General features: G+C 37.8%; 1 protein-coding gene across 1 annotated transcript in view; it reads right to left on the bottom strand.

Annotated features, from left to right (window-relative positions):
* The window catches only part of GUCY1A2 (guanylate cyclase 1 soluble subunit alpha 2), a 152,927-nt gene that overhangs the window by 59,369 nt on the left and 72,305 nt on the right, over positions 1-21,253 (bottom strand). Inside the window, exons 5-6 of the mRNA XM_039383471.1 lie at positions 15,658-16,143; positions 3,772-3,915 (exon numbers count right to left, since the gene is read on the bottom strand). Of these exons, the coding sequence (XP_039239405.1) occupies positions 3,772-3,915; positions 15,658-16,143 (630 nt within the window). The remainder of the gene's footprint in view (positions 1-3,771; positions 3,916-15,657; positions 16,144-21,253) is intronic.

Below are 21,253 nucleotides of genomic sequence, written 5' to 3'. Positions count from 1 at the left end.
TTTACTTTTTCATCCTAACTTTCTGAGACTTTGTCACTTAACATCCACTGCTATCACATGAATGAACATTTCAAGCACTACAAAACATAAATACTTACATGTTGGTGAATTCAGTCCTCAGATAACAACAAAATATATTCATCAAAGTAATTGAGAAATTAAATATATTCCATAAACCATAATCATAAAGGTAGACATATCTGATCGAGCAACCCTCAGTAACAGAACATAACACTGTTGTTTATTCCTGAGATCAGGAGGTCCCTTATTTTTAGGAATTATGTTTCGAAAAATTGTCTCAGTGATGCACTTGTCTCTTTCAAAATGGCTTCTAGACTATCTTGAAGAATAAAGTCAGAATTTAGTCACAGCAACTCATGAAAGTTGTCAAAGTTATTAAGCATTGGGCATGAGGAAAACTGGCCTCTGATTTCAAGTTCTTTTCAAATATCCAAATACTGATGTAGGCTTTTCAGTATAACAAAATAAAAGATGCATTAGGATTCTTTATCCAACACACTTGTCAAGGACTCAGAAAATGTGACTTGTACTCATTAATATGAATCACAGATAAAAATTAAGGTCAAAATATAGTCAAAACCCTGCATTTGTTTTGCCATCTGTAGCAACAGGACCATCTCAAAGTAACCACATTATAGTACAACATAGTTCACTGTTTATAAGTCAGGCCACTTATAAATGTCTTATAGATCACATTGTTTACTGTGATTTTAATATAAATTAATATTTCAGTATTTTAATGACAAGGCTTAATTGTAAAGTGTGTCATGCAGTAAGTATCCTATTAATGGCTCTGAGCTGAGTCCATAATAACTTTTACAGATACTTAGGGGTTTCTTAAACTTCAGGTAAGTCCAACTTCTGACTTCACGCAGGGTAACCTAAAAGTTAAACCATGTATTTAAGAGCATTGTCCAAATGCTTGAACGTATATGGGCTTGGGACCACGACCACTTTCCTGGGGAGTTTGTTCAAATGCTTGACCACATTTTCCTTATATCGAATATGAACTTCCCCTGACACCGCTTTAAGACATTTTTATGCATGTGCAGCATTCGATGTAATGGGAATCTGTGGCACAACAGACCCCTTCAAGGTTTTTAAAGTGAAAAACTGTCAGCTAACAAAAACAGGGATCACTCTGGCCAATTTAACGTTGGCCAGAAGGTAAAAGTCACATGAACTGAATTTAGAAATAACGTATATGTTTTTAACTGTTTTGATCATTGACATAGCCATTCTTTGCCATTTGTAGGAGGACTCATTTGACAGCGTGTAGAAGCTTACAGAGTGGACATCCGTAGTTAGGCTAAGACCATAGATTTCCCTTATAGACAACGGAAAAAATTACACATTTTTAGGGTGTGATTCACGTCATCCTAGAGTAGACACCTGAACTACGACAAACTAAGTGGACTTCTCCAAAAGTCCTTATTTCAATAGTTTTACAGAGTAAATAACCATGTGAGAGGAATCCTTAATCTTACTATATTTAAAATCAAATCCGAATGCCTCTGTGAAAGATAAGCCTTATTTTTAAACACAATTTCTAGGCTACATACAAAGGTAACAGCAACATTCTACAATATTACCATTCCTCCTGTCCTGAAATCCCTTACATCTAAAACTGAAGACAGGATAACCAAGAACTGCTGACAAGTTTCTCAGTACCCCTACTTTCAGTTTAAGTATGATGAACTTATTTTTTTTCTTCTGAATTCTAAAGGAGATTTACTACCACTTTTTGAAAATATTTGGTTATTCCTAGCATTTTATTCTATGCAAGCATTTTTCCGCTGCATTGTCTTTACAGATTCTCTTATACAGCCAGTGAAAACATGAGGAATTTTCTGAAAAATAAAGAGTGGTAATGAAAATGATCACAAAATGTGACTGTCAGAATAAAACACCTTCAAAATTTCCTTACAATTACAGGAATTACTCAAGAGAAAGTGAAAAGATAAAGAAAATCTGGAAGACCACTCTCCCAGCATGTGACAGTATAGCTAGCACATGTTAATCGTCCATAGTTACTGGAAAAATAGAGAAATAAAATCAATCAATCAAGAAAATATATTTTAATAGGATTAAATTAATACCTGTTTGAAATAGTCTTTTATCAAAACTGAAAATGCTACATCTTCTGGTATCCTCAGAAAAAATTTGTCTTTTAATGCTTGCTCTGTGTTCAGTGCTTTAAAACCATTTTTCTTCAAGATCCATAGTCCAACATATTTTTTCAGAAAGCTATTCTTTTGAATATGTGGACATTTTTCAACACTCAAATATTTTATTGTGACATTTTAAAAAATTCATAAGCATCATTAATACTTAAAAATATTTTATCCAGAACTCTATATCTATTTATTTGAATATCGTGTTGCCATATTTCATGGAATTGCTTAGTTTGGTTGCCTTGCATCCATACTTTCCTTTCTGGGCAGAACAAATCACTTGGATTAAATCTCTCTTGACTCACCATACACAAAGAGTTCAAGAAACATAGTTCAAGATATAACCTAACTAATAAATCAGGAAGATTTGGAACTCATAGGTATACAATTTTCTTGTTCAAGAAATATCTTAACAACACCTTTGAATACATTTTTTAAAAAAATGATCACTTTTCTGTCAAGTTTTAAACCTTCAAAACTGTCTTTCCATTTCACAGGGGGAAAAAAGGACACATATTTGATGTAACCTTCATTTTTAACAGACTAAAGGAACTGCAGTTTACAAACTTAATTTCAACCATGATATAAATCATCCTGTGGGAAGTCTGTCTGGCCTTCTCATCCAGCCACATATAGCTTTTGTTAAAGGCTTTAGACAGTGTTGAATACTGTTCTACATAGTACATAATACTCCCATAATACTCCCATTCTCTTGGAAAACAGAAGGTTTGTATTATGGGAAGAACAATTTAACCAAAAAGAAGAGTGAATACACATAATAAAAACAACATATAATCTGACACTTGGAAAAGAAAGGCACATGTCTATCTCCATGGCTTTTCTTCCTTGCTACATCTCCATCTCTCCTACCTAAACATTACCAAGTCCAAACACCAGCAGCTACAAAGTTGGTATAGGATCAAAAGAAGCAGAACAGCAGTGGAACTTTAAAATGGTATAAAAGGACATCTGTTTTTCCTCCTCCTGTTACCTTCATACCAAACTTAGGGAAAGTAACTGGAGTAGCACAGGAAGGAAGCAAATTAACACTGAGAAAGAACAGATAGTCTACACATTCGTCTTTTATGCAGGTCTACAACTAAAGGAAAGAGGCATGTGGCCTCTCAAAGCTGCAGAACTTTCTGAGAGCCACTACACTACTGCTGAAGTTCAGATCAGGTGCTTACTCCTGAAGTGAATTTCTTTGTTGCCATTGCATGCTGTGCTTCGCTTGTAGCATGGGACAGTCCTGAATCATGGGAATCGTCTTCTTCTCACACGATACTGAATGGCAAGAAAGGCTCCAGGAGTGCCCTTCAGCCACAAATAGGCATTCAACACATACAACAAGGCAACAGCTTGTCCGTGTGGTCTATTGTGCTTACTAAAATAGGGCATAGCTTACATGACTGTTGATGAGCACCAGTGAAATACATGTACACCAAAAAAGACTGTGACATATTGATGCAATTGTAAATTCTCCTAGCAATAAACAGGTTTGTACTGACAGAACACGATGTAATGAATCAGGTCCATGTATCACTGACTAGCTGAGAATAAAGAGCAAAGAGGTTACCTTAATAGGGCTTCCATCGGGAGTGAGAACCTCTTCTGAAAGCTCCATCATCTTCAATGCCATTAGGGCAATGGCTTTAGCATGACTAAGGCTTTTCTTATGGAGCCCTGCTGCAACACAGTATGCATCGCCTATTGTTTCCACCTGCAGCAATTAGACAAATCAAATGTTAAAGTATGATAATGAGAAGGGAACCCTACCATTAGGGTTGCAATCAAATAGCATTGCTTAAAACATGTGAGCAAAATATCCATAAATAAGGAATTAGACAATGGAGCATAATTACCTGAGTTTGCAAACAGGTGCAGTCAAAACCTGACTTACAATTGCATAGTGGTTTGTCGCCATTATAACCAAAGAAAATAATCTAGACCTGTGTATATCATCAGCTGAGATACTACAACATTTTTCCATAGCAGTAACACAGAAAACTGCCTTTTCTTAAATGAGAGATTGCTTGCAGCTTTGTTTCACACTATCTTGGCTGAGCTTGCTGTTGGGTAAGAATAGTGCTACATAATTATAACTCATAATTAGTATTTGCTGTGCTAGAAAATTATATCGGGAAGATAATTAGAAAAAGCAAAACATCACCATAAAAAACACTGAAGAGTATATAACTTCTCATTAGTGGGTAGCTCTTCCTGCTGTAGGGATAATTTACAAATAGATGCTATTGTTACAGACTTTTGACTACACCTTTCTCTGTTATTTTCTCTACATTCCACACACGGTTTGCAGAGACTGTATAAAGTGTATATGCTATATTTAGCTGAAGAGAAGATCATTACTAAACTGTTTCTAATCACTTATGAGTAAGTGATCAGAGCCTGAAACCATCCTACTGTTGTGAGGATATAAAACTTCATTTTACAATATTGAAATAATAACGAACACCAGTTGCAATTATATCAGTTTCCTCCTTAAGAGCTTGAGAGTGAAAAAAAAAAAAGCAGAAATAAGCAGCAGGGAAACAGGTAACAGTTTATGTAATTGTAGTTTAATGCTCTTTGCCTTCCTCACTTAACTTTTCTCTTTGAGAAAAATAACTTTCCTGGTTTGGGTATATTGGTTTGGGGTTTTTTAGGTGCACTGAAGAGTGTTATTTTCCATCTTAACCTGCCTCTCCTTTTACCTGTTGCCTACGCATGTTTCTGCTCTCCTACCCAAATACAGACATATTGTTCTAGGTGCATGCAATGTGTACTGAGTAGTAAGTTAACACTTTTCAAAATACAAGTTTGTAAAAAAAACAATCTAGAATTTTTAGATATTTAGATATATTTTACAACAAAATCTGTGCTTCTTTCTCTGATAATAATATTATTTGCACCCTCACCGGCGTACAGTTGACTAAAATGGGGAGAACAGTCAATTTGCTCCAGGGCAGGGCTGCCATCCTGAGGGACATGGAGAGGCAGGATGAATTGGAAGCTCATGAAATTCAGTAAGGACATGTGCAAAGTCCTGTCCATGGGAAAGAATTTCTCTGGAACTGATACAGCCAACTTCCTGAGGGGCAGCTCTTTGGGAAGGATCCTGGGGGTCCTGGTGGGTAGCAAATGGCGCATGGGTCAGCAATGAGTCTTGGGAACAAAGATAGCCAATGATAGCCTGGGCTGTAGGAAAAGACATCAGGGGAAGGGCTTATCATCCCCTACTCAGCACTCATTAGACTTAGATACCACACACAGTTTCGGGCCCCTCAGTACAAGACAGAGATTGATAAACTGGATCCAGCTCAGAAGGGGCCAGCAAGACAGTGGCAGCTAGAGCACCTGAGAGAAGAGTTTGGGAGAGCTGAGCTTGTCCAGCCTGGAGCAGAGATGGTTTCAGGGCACGGGAGGAGATTGAGGCGGGCTCTTCACAGTGGTGAAGGGTGAGAGAGCAAGAGAAAAAAATGACATCACCATTCTTATGGATTAGGAAAGAGGGAAATCTGAGAAACTTACTGGCAACAAGGTCTTACTCAGATAAAAAAGAATTTTGCAAGTTTTTTAAAGCAATCAAACAGATCTACAGACAGTAAGGATTTTCATAGATGCTTCAGCAAACACAGTGATAAAGAACATAACCCTTGTGTTTTACCATGTAAAGTCTCGTAATAAAAATGCTAGAAAGTAGACTGCTGTGTGAACCTGACACTTCATAAGTAGCTCACAGAGCTTCTTGTGCTTCTTCAAGTACCCACATTCAATACTATAAAACATGGACCATTATAATGCACTAGTTATGGCAGTTTCTGCTGTAACCCAAGATTTAACTATATGGTATGCCTTGTTCTCCAAGGAAATGGTTTCTTAAAGAAAAAAGTCAGAGTAAGTTCTATATGTACTCCTCAGCCTAGACTTAACAGAGAACATCTTAGTTTCCTGCACACCCAGGCTGTATTTCCATGGGAGCATTAAATATATAAGGAGATGGTTTCTTAAGTCTCATCCCAGTACGAATTCAAGACTCAGGATGGGAATGGACCTCGAATTGGAAGTTATCAGGTACTACAGTAAATATCTCTGCCTTCACAAAATTTTCATTATCCTGTTTATCCATGTTTCATTCCAAGACTGAACTACGTAGTGCCTCAAAACTATATATTTCTTTTATGAAAGCTGAAAAGCCTTCACTCTAAAGGAATACAGCAAAATTCAGCCTTAAGATGAAATTCTTGCAAGTATAACTCTAAAGGAAACCTTTGAAGTTACTGGTATCTCTCAAAAGGCTTTTCTTTCATTCATTTTCTGCCCTAAGTTGTACAGTAGGAAAATAAGAAAAAGGCCATGGTATATGGCAAAGTAATGCTTCAGACTTATCATTTGGGCTTCCTTATTCCTCTCCATGACTTCTAGTTCAGCAGCAAGCAGGATACCTTTTCAACTGATATACGACAAAGACTGAAGAAAATTGAGATTCTCTACATTTTATTTTTATTTTAGGGCAGCCATCTCAGCCCTCATCACAAGGAACAATTTATTTGATATCCATATTCTACTTCAAGATGTCATTGACATCTCCCACATTTAATTCTACCCAAATCACTCTCCAGATATATCGCTGCAGATCAGTAATAAGTTTACAACATTGTCATTCAGGATGGAACTCACATTATCCAGTGTCAGTCACACAAAAATGAAGCCTCCAATATGATCTACTCATCTCTACACCTTCTATAGTAACTAAAGAGAAAAATGAACTTCCAGTGCATGATGTATTCCATCCTGAATTCTGGAAACCTCTTTTTTTTTCCCATTTATTACAGCAGGATGCTAACATTTGTATCTTTGCTTAATTGCCTGTTTCCATGCCCAGACTGTCATTTGATTTGCAAGACCCCTCCCATGCAGTCATCAGCATGCTTTTTCTGAGAAATGGTTGAAAACCAGTAATGGCCACAGACTGCAAAGCCTTAGTTTGTGAAATTCTCAGAAGACTCTGGGTGAGCTCCATGCCTTTGAAAGTGCACCCCAGCGTGCATGTTCCTGCTCCCATAAAGTACACCAAAATAGGAGAAGGAGTGCATGAGTGTGTTGACTGCTAGTGCTACGATACCATTTGTCAGCACAACAAGATCCTCTTAACCTCAAAAAGTCCTGGATCTTGGCATGTGTATTTTGGCACGCAGGTCAGGGGATGTTATTAATCACTAAGCGGAGGGAGAGCTGACATGAAGTATTTTGTGCAGCTTATGGCAGAAAGACTTGAACAAGTCATTTAATCTTAAATACAGATTCTAAGGAAAGAAACAACTAATAAACACGCCAGAGAGAAACCAGATAAGGTTATTTCCCTAAGAGATAAAGTGTGTGTGCTCTTTCTCTGCAAGTGGTGCAAGTGCAGTTCGGAAAAGCCTACTCTGAGCTTGGCTGAGTATACCTGATCCTGAAGTAGCTCTAGATCTACTTTTCTGTCTCCATAGCTACTGTCCTTTTTAAAATTAACTAAAACCTATTTGTTTTCTTGCTGTTGTGTGAATAGACGTTAAGACTCAGTTTAGTTTACATTTTGAAACATTCTATATGTTTTTTCACTGCACAAATTTGTCAGAAAAGCTTTGAAACAGTTGAATTGTGCGGCACTATGAAGCCTAATAACATCTGTCAGTTTAAAGCACTTAGGTCTGGCATATTTTGCTGAAATTAATTCTACATGTGGGATACACTATTATTTATAGATTTCCAAATTCTCTGGGATATTATAAAAAACTTCCTTATTTTGAGAGGATTTTAAAGTTTTCAAGATAGGATTTCAGAACACAACTGTCTCCAAATGGACCCAAGAATCTCCTTCAGTTTCTATTTAGTGTTTCACTCCCTTAGCTTCTGTCTCAACTTTTCAAAATTAACTCCTAAGCAATGAAACCTTGTGCTCAAGTTTCAAAGTAACTTTGCAACACTTTTATGACATGATATTCTGCTTTTGAAAACACTTCAGGAAAACTCTTTCCATGTGAACAGGAACAGATTCCAAGTGTCCACCTATGAAGTTCAGAAATCTGTTCATCTCGTAAAGCTCCTTTTTTAAAAGAAATGACTTACTATAAAAACCAAGCTCCTTTCCCAAAAGCCTAGTTATGAAATCATTGGTCTTACCGGGCTTGAGGGCATCTTATTTAGTGGGTTTAATGATGCTCCATACTGGCAAGTTCAGGAGCATTTTGCAGGAAAAGCTGTTTGAACTCTCTATTACACCTTCATCATCATCATCATGGCCAGGTTTCGCGAACGAAGATTTGGGAAGAGCTCTACCCACGTTTGTTGCAAGTGCGTTGGTGGTTACTTAGCAGTCTTAAGCACAGATCTTTCAGTGTGTAATATATGTAGAAACTCTTTCATCTGCACTGTAAGTCAGTGCTATTTTCTTTATGGAAGAAAAAAGAAATAGTACTTGCTGTGTAGAATTATTATCTAGTATTTTGAAAGATGGTGGGTTTTTTTCAGTAGTTAAAAGAGAGACATGCTAAAAGACTTGCAGTTTACATGACATCAGCATCAGGTTTGCACACAACAATCATGGAATACAGAAGTCAGAGTGCATAAATGATTTCTCTCTTCTGTAGGCAAGTATGAATTTGCAAAAATCAGACTAAATATGTCTGTAAGAAAACATTAAATAATCATGTATGACTTAAGACACATGTTTGAGTTTAATGTGACTGTCCTTCTCCAGACATAAGAGTGGTCTTAATTTGGTATAAGTATCCCCAGTATTTAAACTACTAGTGAACCATAACACCTTCCTCAAGGTTACACAAGTTTTAATTTATTTGTCTTGAAATTCATGTTATCTAGATCCTATCAACTTAAGTATACTCCATATTCATTTAAATAATTTAAAAAATTAAAGTACAATTATGAATGTTATTTGCATGAATGAAAATGTTGCATCTTGGTATATGAAGGTCCACCCATATGCTGTCATGGCTGTACTATGTATACTTTAAATCTGGTACAATACCAGACTGTTTAAAAATGAAACGAGCCAAAGCTAATGGAAAGTGAAATTCATTTTCTTAGTCCCTCAGAAATACTAAAATTTAGAAGGCGGAAAAGCTTGACAAGAATAAAAGGATTTAAGTATTAATGAAGGTATTTTACAAAACATAGATGCAGGGAGACCCATATGCTGTAACAGGGCATGTTCTTAGCCATGGTTCCTGTCTAGCTGCAGTGTGTAGGCTTGCTCCTGAATATGGAGCCAGGAAGATATCTTGCTCGGTCCTATTCTAGTTAAAAGTCAGCTTACGGTCAGGCCTAACACACAAACTGCGGACGTAGAAAGCAATCCCAGGACCTGTAAGCTGGATGTAGATTCTAAAGCTTACAAACAAATGTGAGCTTTGCAGATGAAAGAAAAGTGAGATACAAAAAAAAAAAAAAAAAAAAAAAAAAAAAAAAAAAAAAAAAAAAAAAAAAAAAAGGAAATATATACAAGTATAGTATTGCTGAAGAAGAAATTATATATACAGAAACAGAAGTCCTACACTCTTTAGAGGATTCCTGGGTGATATATTACAGGGGAACATGCACAGATGTTTTAGTGCTTTGTGCAGGACTCTGTGTTTATAAGGCAAAGAATAACTCTTCTGGAGCCTGCATGTCTGTTTGCTTCATTTGCAGATCTCCCTAAAGACAAAAAGTGTAAATCCTTCACAAGGCTGGGGAAAAGTACACACTTAAAGTAATGAAAAGTCTTAAAATATTCTGGAGTTCTTCGGTGGTGATGCACCAGATCTGCAGGGAAAATCCATGGAACCCTTTGTGTTTCTTTTTTTCTCCTCCTTAGCCCAAAAAGACTTCTGAGTTCCCCAAAAAGTAGCTGCCCCAGCTTTGCCCTGACTTCATATTGGAGTAAGACACACCAGCGTGCCAGCAAGTCCACATACGGGCAGAGAGTTCAAGACAGGAAAAATTCAGTGTCATAGCCTGTTCAAAGCAAGAAAAGGAAGAAGGTTCAGGAACCCTCTGTGGTGGGACCAAACAGAGCAGTGTGCTGAAGGCAGCTCTACCAGGCTGGGTGGCACCATGGAGAGAGCAAGCTTCTGGGCAGTGGAAATTTTTTTCTATTACCCATTTTCATCTACTACACATTCAAAACTCACTGACTTTAATATATCAGGAAAAAGCAACACCTAGAACACTGGTAATTCCCCAAACTGCACCTATCCATTTTAAAGAAAAGGTATATCACAATATTTTATGTCTATCATATTGCTTATGTAAGAACACTACTATCGTTTTACATATCTTAATTGCATTTTCTGCATTTTGCAGATGCCTGAGCTGAAGTTTAGAAATTTGAAACCTTTTCAAAATGGCCACATAGTTGCACTGAATTTAAAAGGTTAAAATTGCAGAAGTGATGGAAAGAAGATAAAAATAGTGACCATAGATTTTGCATTAAAACTTGGAGACTATGTTTTTTAACTTATGAAACATAAAGCCTGAAAAACTTCCAAACATTCTGAAGCTCATGACCCTGGTCATTGCAGTATTCTTTAGTCAGTATAGTACCGACAGTGAGCTTGAGAACATATATATGAATATGTACATGTATCAGTTCACAAGAAGGGATAGTCATGGCACTGAGAACGTACTGGTATCTTCTGTAAAATGAATACAGATTTCTGTAACTTTAACGATGAGTACAAAAATGTAAAGTGATATTTTCAGAAAATCTGAGTTTAAAATCAGGTTCCTAAAAGCATTATATCACAACCTAAATATAAACAACATTTTTCAAAATTGGTGAGTATCAGCCTTGAATTGTAGGAGGCGCGTCCCAGGGGCAGGGAAGCCAAGGGACATGCGCAGGGACAGACAACCCCATTGGTTACAAGGTCATGTGGTTTTAGGGGATAAAAGGGAGTGTGAGATTTAAATAAAGTCTCTTCGATTTCCACCTCAGCGAAGAGCGGACTACATTTCTTTATTATACAAAGACCCCCACACTACACTGAACGATTGCAGAGCAGTCCAGACTTCCCATCCTTTTTCAGTCTCAAGTCTTTACAATGAGCAAAAATTGAGGCTGTAGCCAGAGTTAGACATATAAAATCAGAAAATGAAGATCTAACTCACTAACTGTATCGTGTTGCCAGGAATAAAAGCTCAAGGAAACTGGTAAAAGACTTGGAGGCATGTGTGTGGCACCCCTCAGAGAGGAGTGCCAATTTAGCCAAACAATGAAACCAAAAAGAAAGCAGAAATCCACACAACAAAATTGTGAATTCTAACTATAAAATCAATTGTAATTATATTGTCTTATTCAATAAATACTCAATAAACTTTCAATTAAAGTTTTGAAAACAAAGCAAAGAAATTCTGGCAGCTGACAATAGTTCATTGTCAAAAACACTTAGGACTCTGCTTAGACATGGAAAGTGGGACTTAGCACTTCACAGAAAGTGAAGTTTATTGTCTGGGAAAATCTGCAAATGTCTTCAAGGACAAATGCTGCTCTGTTCAGAGAAAGGACAAAGAGACTAACACCTACAGAATCAGGCCTGGTTCTGCTCTATTTGGCTTGACATTACCCAGCCAGCACAAAAAACCACACAGCCAGTGCACACACAGATGAAAACCCATCCACAGAACATGCTGCCTTTACTCTACACAGTAGTTAAAGGAAACTGAAGGGAAAAGAGCTGAGAAAGCAGGTCTACACAGGCCTACAAGAAAAAAATATTTTGAATGAACCAATGTCAAAGATATATTATGTGGAGGAGAAACAGAAGCTACAGGAATCCTAAACAGGGAAGATTTCAGTTTGCAAGGTTAAGTTTTAAATGCCATCAGACATGGCTGCAGCATATCTAAATAGCTTATTTGACAAATAGATGGCTTAACTGAAGCATCGTTTCCCAGCACTTGGCTCATAAACAACAGGAACTCAGATACAGAAAAAAACAGGCGAAAAGAGTCAGGTCACCCAGTACATTTTTTACCCAAAGCAACAGCTTTCAAAATTTACTGAGAACTTTCTCCCTTTACTTCTACTCCTTGAGTTCATGTTTCTGCTTCCATGTCCACAGACACTAGCTTGCCAAGCCTCTGCGTCTACACTGCTTTGACTTGCACTCCCTGCTTGACAGCATCTTTTTCTTCCATTCCTCAACTCCAAGCTGAATATAATTAGCTCTGATAGCAGCACCAATTTCCAAATGCATTACCAGGTCTCAGTTCTCTCACCTCTTCTCCCTTCTGTGATTACCATAAGAGTGTCCCTCTTGATCTTTTCATCAAGACTGTATGTCAGCAGATTCCTTCTGAAGGTTCACTCTCTAAAACACAGATTCTTCTAGATTGCTAAAATTGTCACCCAGGCTCATAACACCACGCATCTCAATTACTGCAATGTTCTCCCTCAGCCTGAACAAATGTAATGTGTCCTGATTTGTATCCTTTCAAAATGCTGCTGTGAAATTCACTTTCTGAGTCCACCATCTGTATGTGTCACTCTTACCTGTGCATCCATCTATTGGACAACCTTTCCCTACCTCATCAGTGATAGCTACTTACTTTCATTTACAAAAAATTTCAAAATCTAATTCATCACTCTTCTGCCTTCCCAAAGCATTTCTTAGTCTATATCCAACAGCTCATTTATTTGCCCTCTATGTCTGACTTGTTTAATGTGAGGATCTTTGTTCTTCTTTTTGTGTCATATTTCTCATAAACATCTCTGGATGAACAGCATGAGGCAATTGAAAATATTGTATTCGTTGTCTGAGTCCAAGATTAGAAGTACTAAGGTTCTCAATTCCAAATTCTGTAACAGTAAAGCTGGGTAAATAATTTACAGCATGGAATTTATTTAATGAATTTTGCTTAATTTTCTGTTTACAAAACAGTGGATTTGATATTCAGAAGTGCTCACCAAATAATCTTTGCAAATTATTCTTGCCATGCTGCTTCAAAACAAGCAAATTTGAAAATTGATCTCTTTTGATGTATATTTAGGTCACATGATAAATTTCTGTAGCCTAGTTACTCAAGTATATCTTTGAGGCAGGCTGTGGATACAAATAGTGGTGATTATGTATCTAAAATTCACCGCCTGACAATAATTTCTAAAATCATAGCTGTTGTGGTGGTGATCATTCCTAGTAATACACTTAGCTTTCAGAATTTCATCTGAAACAAATGGAAAAGATATAAACACACAAACTATTTTCATTTTAAAATGCAAATGTTTTTTTCAAAATAATTACTTTATTTTAAGCCTGATTCTCTAAGGAAAAGAAAAAGAGTTCATTGCCTGAGTTTTGTCTTTCTGTACTACTCAATTGAGTCACTTTCACTTCATTTTTTACACAGTAGTTTTTTCATACTTCTGGTTACAAAAGAAAAACAACAAACTGAAAAGGATTTGGGGAGGAGAAAAAAAGTACATGCAACCACAGTGAATGCTGCCTTGCTCATATGTGGGCTGTGGTGGGAACCAGGGGAGGCTCAGGGGACATGGAGGAAATAAGGAAAATCCAGGATGAAAGGATCCGAGAAGGAACCGCCTATATTAAGGCAGTAACAGTGGAGAAATGGTTTTAGAGGTGTAAGCCATTCTTCCATAGAAAAACAGGTTTTATTGATACCTTTGCTCATAAACTTGCATGGCAGTCTCAACATGGGAGTGCTTATTCCTTTTTTTGAATGCATATATTTTATCTTGACTAACTCAGCAATGATCTTTTTTCACTGATCAGGACAGTATTTTCATAAAGTAACTCATTCTGTCTAAAGTAGCACAAAACTAGGCGAAAGGCAGAAAGACATGGTCTAAACGATATAATATTCATGACCTTCCATAAATATCCCTTCTTGTTGTTCTCACAGGATTCAACCAACCTTCCTTGCAGTCTGGTCATAGAGTTTTGCATACTGTATATCCTATTCCCTTGCAACCATAGTTTTCAACAAAGAATGTTCTGAATATCTCAGAACAGCTAAAATTAATCACCTGGGAACACAGTGACTATGTGAAGCATGTGAACACATAGCATGTGAAGCAGGGTCACTCCTGACTGTGGGTCAGAGGTTCTATGAGTCCTGTTCTCAGAGCTGGGTCATAATCCAGTGCAGCAACACCAGACTCATACAAACTGAGATCAAACTTCCCATCTGTTTTTGACTGTATCGCTGTAACAATCATCTAATGAGGGCTGGTATCTTCCCTTGCAGTCCTCTCCTAACACAGTCTTTGGCTTCTGAGCATTAGTAATACAAACCCCTAGCCCAGGAGCACAAAACCTATTTACAGTGTGATCGTTTACTTTGGTATACTGCCCTACCAATCTTTATCTATACCATTTTCAGTTCTATCTATAGTACATATTGTAACTTTTCAGCCATGATTATTATTTACGTGTGTAATAATTATTTTTCAATTCCTTTTAAAGTGTGTTAGAGGCTAAAAATGAAAGGAACAGCACTCTTGTGAGACCTTTTCTCTACAGCCTATCAACAAATACTCTATGAAACATTTTGAAAACTGTTAGTTTGCAAACCTCAGAGAGAATAAAAAAAGTCAATATACGATTTTGCAACACATTTTTTTCTTTTGTGCATTAAGATATAAAAAGAAATTTGCTCTATTTCTCCCGTCTCAAAATTAAAGGCATTCCATATACAAAACACATTGTAGATTTCACAGGATAGTTACACAGATAGTATCTTCACTGCATTTATTAAATTGTACCTCCCCTCTTTTTTTCTCTCAAATACATACTGGACACCAGATCTACTCAAAAGAAGTGAAGATAATGAGGTCTGTAACAGGACCAACATGTGTGACATCTCCTTTTCTGCAGAGTAGTAAAGGAGCATGGCACACCAGTGCTAAGTCCCATTCATTACATTTGCTATGTATGGACATCTGTTGTCCTATTCTTGTTTTTCAGTGGAAGTTGAAGTTTCTTACAACAAATTTTTCAGTGAATGCTTTGCTCTTTATGGAAAATTTTAATTCTTTCAGAAGAAAGCTAAGTGCCTAAACCCTAAACCATTCACATTTCAGCTGAAACTGAGTGCCTCTCAGGAGCTGCAGGGGCAAAGATTCATCACTGTGCACTTCTTCATCCTTAGGATGATGAGGCTGATGTGTCACCTAAAGGAAACCAGGCTATAATACAGGAGATGCATGTTTCTGTAGGAAAATGGGAATATGACGCCCATATTCCCATGGGAGCACCATGATGACAGTTTCACACTAAAGTATTTGATTTTCAATGGGTACATTTCAGATTTGGGGTTTTTCTCACATAAAACAAAACTACTGCCTTCATATTTTTATGAAATATGAGTGCAAGTCTGCAATTTAGGAAGAAAGCTACTGAGATTTTTTTCCTGTCTCAGTTTCCATTAGATATTGCTAACTTAGGACTTGAGCTATTACCTTGTAGATGTCCAGGAATCCACACTGATGGTCAAACCGCGTGTAGAGCTCGTTCAGCATGCTGATGACCTGCATGGGCGTGCACTGAGCACAGATGGCAGTGAAGCCAACAATGTCTGAGAAGAGCATGGTGACATCATCAAACTTCCTGGCCTGAACCTGCTGCCCCTGCCACAATTGCTGAGCCACTTCTTCAGGGAAAATAGAAATAAGGAGATCTACTGTCTTCTTTTTCTCCTCTTCCAGGGCTTGGTGTGTACATTCTAGTGTTGCCTTCAGCTTATCCATTCGTTTTTTCAAGCCATCCTGTGCCTTTGCTTGTTCCCCAACCAATATGACATCACGAGTAGCATCATGGATGGGTATATCTGAAAGATGGAGACCTCGGCCCATCAGTTCATCCAGCTTATCCACACATGGGGAACCAAGAAACAAAATCGAATTTGATTCTGGTACATGAATCATTTGTCCTTTAATTTCCATCACCTGCAAAATAAAAAAAGTTCAGAAAAGGAGAAAAATTAGCTGACAGGTGTGGATCCTCATTCTACTTTCCCCATCTTTCCTTTTCAGCTAAAATGATAAACACAAACTGTAGCATTTTATACAGAAGCCTCTTACACTCACCTGTTCAAGCAATGAGACTCGCACAGTCTACGCACCAAATTGAGTCAGAAAATGACCTATACCGACACAAAACTATTCTCAAATCAGATATTGGATTCTATTTGTACCCAATTAAATAGGAAAGCAACCACAATAACATGTATTCTCAGAGTGCTGTCTAAATAACACTTCTGGAATGTACCTGGCATTAAAAGCAAACTCCAGGGTTGCTCCTTCTCTGTTACTTTGCTGTGAATCATAAAAAGCACAAAAATAAAGCAAAATTACAACTATCTGAAAGCAGGTTAGTGAAATGGTGAAGCACCATTTTTCAGCAAAGCATCTATTAAAAGTAAATTGTGTCCATTTTATAGAGGATTCAAAGAAAAACAGATGTAAGAAACAGCACTATAAACTAATAAATGTCATGGAAAAAGAGTTCTAGTGCTCCTATATCTTATTTCCCTTCTCATACATGCAGCAGAGTTGAAGACTGACATTCTGTTAGAATCTGTAGATTTGTATTTGCAAAATAGTAGAAGGAACAGTAGGAAAGGCACAGCAGATGGTTCATCACACTGGTTTATAGGTTTTGCATGCGTCTGTTAAATGGCTAGATGCTGTCCAGGGGTTGATATCAATGACGCCACGGATTGTTACCTCTTGCTCTGTGATTGCAGCCAGGCACAAAAATACCAGACTGAAATGGACATTGGAAGCTAAATTAAATCAGACAAACCGTACCTCTTCGAAAATATAGCCTGCCATAGCCTCTGCCATGCAAAACAATCATTATTAATGTTTTCATTCCAGGACTACACACAGACCAGGGCAGTGTTGTCCTAGGTGATCTAAAAAACCCACAGTCCTTACCCCAAGGATGTCATAGTCAAAACAAATACAACACACAAACCTTATGCAACTAAGAACAGTGTGAGGAACCATAATGCCCTATATCTGTGTTTTTCTATTCCACACAATCCCTTGAAATAAAAAGTTCTCCTCCTGACACCCTTTTTTTTCATTGTGTAGGCGTTCACACACTGTCATATGATTCACTTTATCATGTAATCCTCCTTGCATCCATAAACCTACCAAGTAAAATAGGAAAACCTCAATCACGGAATCCAGAGGTGACTGTAATGATGTTGTGATTTAAGTGTCCAGAGACCTGGAAGCTCCTGCTGAGCTGACAGCTAACCCTACGTGGTACTTTCCATGTTTGTGGGAGATAGTAGGAAGCTCCTGTTTCTATTAGGGTTTTTTTTTACATCAGATAATATGCTGTCGGTGCAGATTCTACTGTCAACACGGGAACTGAGACTATCCTGTCCCCATCCCCTCTGCCTACTCTGCTAGCAACCCAACAGATGTAGTTTCTGATGTCAGCCAGGGAACTCAGCAGGTGAAAGTAAATGCAAGTAATTAAAATTGTCAAATTTTCTAATTTATGTCCCCACGCACCTACTAATATTTACACTTCTAAGCTTTGTTTCCTCAGCTTTGTTCTGGGACAATCATCTCTGTGAGAAAGCTAGTCAGCTACCTAGATGGGCAGATTTAATGCTCCAAGGCTAACTGTTCTTTTTCTGCTTTTGAAACATATGGCTCCCTGCTCAAAACATAAGGGAAATGGGTGCTTTCTTCATGCATGCAGCCTCATGCTTTCAAAAGGGCACATGCAAAATTGTTTTAACTCTGAAGTATAAGTTGCCAAATGTGAAATACATGGTACAGCATTTCTAAATTCTCTTCTTATTTTGTTCTCCTTTGTCAGAGAGTTTTCTGTTTGTAGAACTTCTCTCTTGTGCAAAATAAATATATCTCATATTAACAGTTCTCTCTTCCACCTCCAGGTGAAAATAGGGTATCATCTCAGGAGGAGAGAGCGTGACCACAGACCCTGGCTGAGCCAGTCTGGCATGGGGGTGGGCTGCTTGTCAGCAAAGCAAGGCACCTGGCTTGGAGTCGTGTTTCTCCTGCTAACCTGCTGTGAGACTAGAAGAAAATTAATGCATCCCTCTGTTCTCCTGCTTTGCCTTTGTCAATTTGAGGTGTTAAACTCTTTGATGTGATCTCTGTTCACGCTAATGTACTGTACCAACCTTCCCCAGGTGGATTTTTCTCGGGAAACACTGACTGAGCAAATAATGTACAAAACAGGCACTCTGGAGTCCTCTGCTCTGCTTTTGGGTAACTCCAGGCAAATTAACAACCCTGAGTGCTTATTTGGCCCTTCAGTACAGCAGGAACAATGCTATTGACCACCCTATAACACACTTCGAGACTTATGTGTGAGAAGCAATAGAAGACAAGCAATTCTATAAAATGCCAAAATAATAATCTGTTCTGCCCAAGTGAGCCAAGCTCCTGCTTCAATAAGGTTGAGGAGTTCTAGAACACTTTTAGAAACTTTTGCATAGATATTCTCCCTACACAACTGATTAGCTTCCTAAAACTGACTAAAGGTTCAGTGCTACTTCAGCTTTATCCTCTGAATATTACTATAATTTTCTCTGCTTAACAGGAATTGTTGATGCTTCCTATCACTCCTTTCACGTTACATTACTGATTCTAATATTCTGCTCTCTCTTGATGATTGATGGGTAGTTTCAGAAAACGGCCTGCCAGTCTCTTCAAGTTGCCAAATCAGGGGACAGGGCAGCAGACGCAAAGCTGCCCCAGCTTGCCTGGGGAGAAACACTTAGGTCTTGTAAAGCACAACAGTAGAGAAGACCTAAGACTGTATCACTCTTCCAAGTTGCTGCAAAGTCACTTCCTTTCCAAAGAAGTTTCTGAGATGATTCAGACTCCTTCTAGCAGACTTCAGTCTGCAACTGTTATCCAGTTGAACCTCTGTCTCTTTTCTTTGGTTTCTCTTGCCTCTTGGATTCTTCTTTGTATCTTAAAGTACAGCTCATGATATAGGACATCAGGTTTGCCTGACACTTGCCATGCTTCTGGGCACCTCCCCAGAGCTGGACTGCTTCACACATGGACCATAAGCCTACACCATCCAGCTTTCTTTTAAGCAAGGAAAGATCGAAACATTTCTGTCTTTAGTTGTATTTAATTACTGCTATATTTCATTGCCTTCCTGTCTCTTTAATTATATTCTCACTGAGTAAAATGAGAATAATTCCATCATTTTCAGAGGACATTCTCCTGACCTACAGTGCTATAAGACAACACTTTGAAATGAGCAACTACACACCATATTTTACAGTATTATGTTGCTGTGAAATGATGGTGCCTAAGTAGCTCCTGGACAAAAAACAAAAAATCTATCACTGATTTTCACTGCAAACCCACCGCAGTGAAAGGAGAGAAAACAGTTCCTGAATCTTAGGAATTCTTCAGCCTCTCTCCCCAAAGAGAAAATCTGACAGACTCTAAAGCTGCTGTTTCAGAACATGAGAGAGTCTCCTACTAAGCAGTGCCCCAACAGCTACTTCATGACCTTGAGATTAGCTCAGTTGGTTAGAGCATGGTGCTAATAACATCAGGATTATGGTTTTGATCCCTGTATGGGCCATTCACTTAAGAGTTGGACTCGATGATCCTTGTAGGTCCCTTCCAACTCAGAATATCCCATGAAATTAGGGACACAATATCCAGTGCTCTGCACACACTCCGGATGCCAGCCATCCTAGGATCAAAAGCTTATGAAACAGATGCCAACTCCACAGCCTAGTCTTTAAGGAAAAGCACAGGGAAAACCCTCATTTTTTGCAGTGAGGAAGGATACTTCTCTGTACAAATATGTGTATTTTGGAATACTGACAGAGAGAAGGTATACACATCTCCTGGAAAATATTAAGGGAAATATGAGATGGTATCCTTGAAAAATAATTGGGGGGCTAAAAAATAATTTTCTTTCTCATTAGGCCAGACCATATTTTCTGCAGCCTCTTCAATCTACAAATTTTAATGGAACTGCTGCTTTTACTTTGATCAGTGCATAATCCTTCCCAAATTGTGATTATAGTCTTCTTTTTTAGTTTTATTTATTGGGAGGAGGTTAAGAAACTTACAGTGCTAGGCCACACTTTCATAAAGTTACACATGCATGCTTGACTTCATACAATGAACAAATTCAACAAGAATAAACAAATCTCCTTCCTTAACAGGTCCATAGATATTTAGAGGATGGAAAGACTGGGGTAAAATCAGTTTATGACAAATCAACCTGGACACCATCATCATCTCAAGGTACAAAGAGTATATGCTGACTTTTAGAAAGGTGGTCCAGCTGCTAGCCAAAATTTTAAAACAACTGGATTCACTTCTTTGAATGTCCTATAGGATACACGGCAGTGTCTCAGGAACATTTACAGCAAGGTATTTCTAAATATTTAGGGATTTAGGGTATTTCGTGAACACTTCACAAGGTAACAATACACTTCCAGAAAGAAACGCAATGACTCTGCTTTTAATGTTTCCATGACACATCTAAATGGGTTGCAGGTATGATGGACAACACTGTAATTAAAAAAAAAAAAAATCTCTTAAATTGGAAAAATGGGCTAAAACCATTATTCAAAACAAAGGCAATTAATATGCTTAGGCAGAAATAATCAAATGGAAAAAGTACAGGCAAGCTAACTGTTCCTAAGAAGGTGGCCCTGAGTCCACAGAGTGGAACAAATGAATGTAAGGCAACTTGTCACGCTGTCATTAAGAAAGAAAACACCATAAACGACAATTTAAACATGAATAGAGCTTGCAAAACACAGGAAGTAATCCTTATGCTCTGACCACCAGTGTTCAGGTCCCAGATGGGCAAATCTGTTCCTGTTTAGTATAACAAAGAGGTGGATGGATTGAGAGTCTGTTGAAGAGTAAGCAATGAATGTGATGAAAGGTCTAAAAAACATGACCTACAAAAAAAATTGAAAATATTTGATGGTTTACCACAAAGAGGAAAAATCCAAGGGTAGACATACGAAACTCTTCAAATACACTTAGAGCTCATGCAAAAAGGTCAGGC

The sequence above is a fragment of the Pipra filicauda genome, unplaced genomic scaffold (assembly GCF_003945595.2).
Source record: "Pipra filicauda isolate LSUMZ 115617 unplaced genomic scaffold, ASM394559v2 scaffold30_size5312502_pilon, whole genome shotgun sequence".
In the NCBI taxonomy this organism is placed as follows: domain Eukaryota; kingdom Metazoa; phylum Chordata; class Aves; order Passeriformes; family Pipridae; genus Pipra; species Pipra filicauda.
This window is presented reverse-complemented; position numbering and strand designations above follow the sequence as displayed.